Source organism: Colobus angolensis, unplaced genomic scaffold (genome assembly GCF_000951035.1).
Source record: "Colobus angolensis palliatus isolate OR3802 unplaced genomic scaffold, Cang.pa_1.0 Scaffold2, whole genome shotgun sequence".
In the NCBI taxonomy this organism is placed as follows: Eukaryota; Metazoa; Chordata; class Mammalia; order Primates; family Cercopithecidae; genus Colobus; species Colobus angolensis.
Genome location: NW_012115154.1, coordinates 11,714,743 through 11,718,374, shown reverse-complemented (window position 1 = coordinate 11,718,374; position 3,632 = coordinate 11,714,743). Strand labels below are relative to the sequence as shown.

The 3,632-nt window shown below is 54.2% G+C and overlaps 1 protein-coding gene across 9 annotated transcripts in view; it reads right to left on the bottom strand.

The window, feature by feature from the left end:
* Positions 1–257: 257 nt before the first annotated feature.
* The window catches only part of TMEM139 (transmembrane protein 139), a 10,457-nt gene continuing 7,082 nt past the window's right edge, over positions 258–3,632 (bottom strand). The window contains exons 1-5 of one of the 9 annotated variants that reach the window (XM_011941371.1): positions 3,266–3,365; positions 2,818–2,915; positions 2,627–2,713; positions 2,074–2,335; positions 258–1,844 (exon numbers count right to left, since the gene is read on the bottom strand). In XM_011941371.1, coding sequence (XP_011796761.1) covers positions 1,442–1,844; positions 2,074–2,318 — 648 coding nt within the window. In that variant the 5' untranslated portion in view covers positions 2,319–2,335; positions 2,627–2,713; positions 2,818–2,915; positions 3,266–3,365 and the 3' untranslated portion in view covers positions 258–1,441. Of the gene's footprint in view, positions 1,845–2,073; positions 2,336–2,626; positions 2,714–2,817; positions 3,366–3,632 lie in introns of those variants that run through there. The other 8 variants (XM_011941368.1, XM_011941369.1, XM_011941367.1 and 5 more) reach the window with 8 other exon arrangements.

Sequence of the window (3,632 nt, the reverse complement as noted above, 5' to 3'; positions counted from 1 at the left end):
TCCTCCCGCCAGGGACGTGCGCAGGCGCAGAGCTCTAGCGGCGGCCGCGCGGGCCAATGGGGTGAAGTGGAGAGCTCGGCGGAAAGACAAAAGGAGGAGAAGGAGCGGGGCGGGGCAAAGGGCGGGGAAAGAGCGAGGGTGGGCGGGTGTGCGCCGTTCGGCCTGGGAATCCGATTGGTTATCGATTCCCGCGGAAATCATCCCGGTACCTCTCCCGCCCTCTGGCCGGCCTATGGCGATAATTTCACAGAGACTTGTGTGGCTGGAGTTTTGCTTTATTGAAGTTGAACGGTTGGGGCCAGGCTGAGGAGGAGACTGAGAGGGCGACAAGGTAGTGGACAGATACCCGCGCGGGGAAGGAAGACTGGTTTAGGAGGGGGCGTCAGCTATGGTTTAGCAGCTTCCTGCGACCGAAACCTACATCACAGCCGCAGCACACAATTCCAGGAAACCTGGTGCTCAATATTGGGATCTCAGGAATCCGGACCGGCGGCTGAGGTGAAAGTCTAGCGGTCAGAGCGCAGGAGTGAGGAAGAAGCTATTAGAGACGCTTCGCAAGTGGCCCCAGGGCTTCATATGGATGATTCAAGAGGGAATCTCCTGGCCAGAAAGCTCACATGTTTCACTCTTTATGGCCTTCATACCCACCCTCCACCTAGGGCCACTGACTCCACTGTTTTCAAATACATTGGGGACCCTGCACTGGGGACTGCTCTCTAGCACCTGGGCAGGAGAGGCACAGACACTGCTACCCATGCGGAGCAGGGATCACCAGAGCGTTGACTGAGTTTGCTCGTCCAGGAGGCTGGGGACATGCGTGCCCATGCTCAGCCCACCCCCTCTGTAGACACAATTGGTCCCCCATTCTGTTTATAGGAAGTCTTCCACCCTGCACCAGCAGCTGTCCCTAGACAGGGATTGGGAGACATGCACGTGGCTTGGCTTCCTATTACCTCGTGTTGAAAACACAATAGGCTTTGGGATCAGGAGTTAGTGTTATTTACTAGCAGTGTGCCCTCGTGCACATTATCAAACTCCTCTGACTCTTGGAATCCTCATTTTTCAATAATAACTCACAAAGCTGGCAAGCCTAAGGGATCTAACAGCTCGAACAGCACCTGGAACAGAAGCAATAGCCGCCACTCAGAGGTTACGTCTTCCTTCTTCACCTTCTCTGGATCACCTCCCTACCTCATCCTCAATTTAACGCTGGAAATACTGGATATGGGGTAGGTCACCAAATGTTGCCAGAAGACTCAAATTATGCCACCCACATCTCAGCTGGGAAGGGCTTACCGTGGCCTGACTTTCCTCAGGGTCCAAGTCCCCATTTATGATATTCAGCCAGAAACACTGTTTCTGACACATAGTAGGCACTGGAAAATGTTGGTCAAATGAATGAGCTCTGGTGTGGACAGAAGAGAAATCTTGGGAGAGTCATTTAAGGGGGTGCCCAGTTGTCTTCACAAAAAACACTATCATCATCAGGTTGACTAAAGCAGACATCATAGGCAGGGGGTGGAGTCAGAGGCTCTAATCTGGGGAGTGTCCCCAAGCTCTGCAGATCAGGAGCTGTGGACACAGCCCGTGGTCCCCGAAGCCGAAGGCTGATTGGAGCTCTTCCAGGGCTTCCTTCCTGGGCCATAGTCTCTGAGGCCATTCGCCTCTGTTCCAGTCCGGCTCTCCTGGACCCCTCTGGATGGCTAGGTTGTTCATCCTCAGGTGCTGGGGGTATCACAACAGTGCTGTAGGGGGGTGGTTGGTCCAACTCTTGGGGGCGGCCCTGGGATTCCAGTCCCACCACGGCCTCTTCATAGACTGGCACTTCAAAGGCTTCATTGTCCCTGAGGGAAGAGAAATAAGGCCATCGGTGGCTTCCATGAAAGAAGCTCTTTTTCCCTTTTTTTTTGTCTGCTACGGGCAAAAGATCCTCTGTTGGCCTCTGACCCCTCCTCCCGCTGATGCCAGTGACAGAGGAAACCAGAGACTCTATGCCTCAGAGACTACAGAGAGAGAGGGAGGGAGGATGGGCCCAAGGTGTATTCCTCTCATGATGCCCACCCCTTAACTCACCGTGCATTGCCTGAGGGCCCTGGGCTCTCAGTCTGCATTGATTGGAGCTGGGACCGAAGCCCGCATTCCAGAAACCGGACCAGGAGATAGGCAAACAAGAAGAAGCCACCCAATGTGAGAAAGAAATAAGCAACAGGGGTGATGTCCGTCTTTATGCACAGCAAAGCCAGCCCCAGTAGGAAGGAGGCACAGCACAGGAGGAGAAGTGGCTTTTCCAGTCTCCCCAATAAGTGCATTGGCACCATGGCCCCTCCCCAGGCTCCTGCAAAAAGACACACAGCTATTGTGTCTACACTAGCAATTGGTGTCATGGCTGCGTCAGATACCAAAGTAACCGTATGATATTTCCTTGTTTGGTTTCTAGGTCCTTCAATCTCAAATCAAATAATCTGTGGAGGCCCTTCCAGCTCTCTAGGTCTTGGCGTGTATGGAATAGCCAGGAAACCAGCCCAGGAGCCTTGACTCACAGCCATTCTGTAAGTTGACTGTGTCATGGCTCTGCCTTCTTTCCTTTATCCTTCCCTGTAGTCTCCCTTCCAGCTCTGTCCCTCACCACCATCCAGGATCCGGTCCTGGGCACGCCCTGCCTGGGGCTTCAGTGCACACTGGCATCTCTGGAATTCAGGTGATGGGGCAGGTCCTGCCCTTCCTCTGTTATTGCTCCTGGATCTCCACCCCCAACCTCCCCAGCCAGAGGCCCTCAATCCAGCCCTGTTAGAGAAGAGGGGAGGGACCCCCACTTACCCTGTCTGACTCTGTCTTTTCCTTTCCTCCGGTGTCAGCCCATGCTCCAGGTGGAGGGAGAAAGTGCACACAGGCGCACCAAAGCCACAGGGACACGACTGCTTGAGAAACAATTGTACAGGCAAAGGCCCAGCACAGTGGCCAGAGGCCCTGATAACTCCTGTCCTCTTCTAGATAGACCCCACATCGGCCAGGGCCTTCCTCTACCCTCTGCTGATCCTAACTCGTTAAACTTAGTTTGCAAGTTTCCTGCCAGGTATTAGCCCAGTGGCTGGGAGGCGGTAGGCAGGGGAACCCTTTTTCCTTGTAACAGCAACAACCCGAGGCAGCCCATACCCCAAAAACAGCCTGTCAGAAGTTGCCAGCGCTCTGTGTAGCAAGGAATTGCAGATTCCCTCCTCACACCTCGGTCCCAATCCCATGACCCTCCCGACCCTCACACCCACACCTGTCTCAGGAGTTCGTCGCTCACCTGTCTCCACAGACTGCAGAAAGTAGATGGGGTGGGGGGTGGGGGGAAGGGCCGGAGCAGGTAGGTGGAGCCCACTGGCCCCACCCTCTTTTTCTGTTCCAATCCCTCTGTTCTGGCCCAGTCAGTCTCCGCCCCTTTTCTCCCTAAGGCTGACTTCCAACTGCTGCACCTTGATTTGTTCTGGTTTTTACTCTCTCCACCCACCCCTACTGTGCCCTAATGAGAGTGCACCCCTTACTCCCAATGATCTTTGTACTTAGGACCAGAGTTAGCATTAACCTTTCCCTCTCAGTGCATATTGTATGTTAATTACAGCCCTGGGCAGTTTGCCTTCTATTTGGTA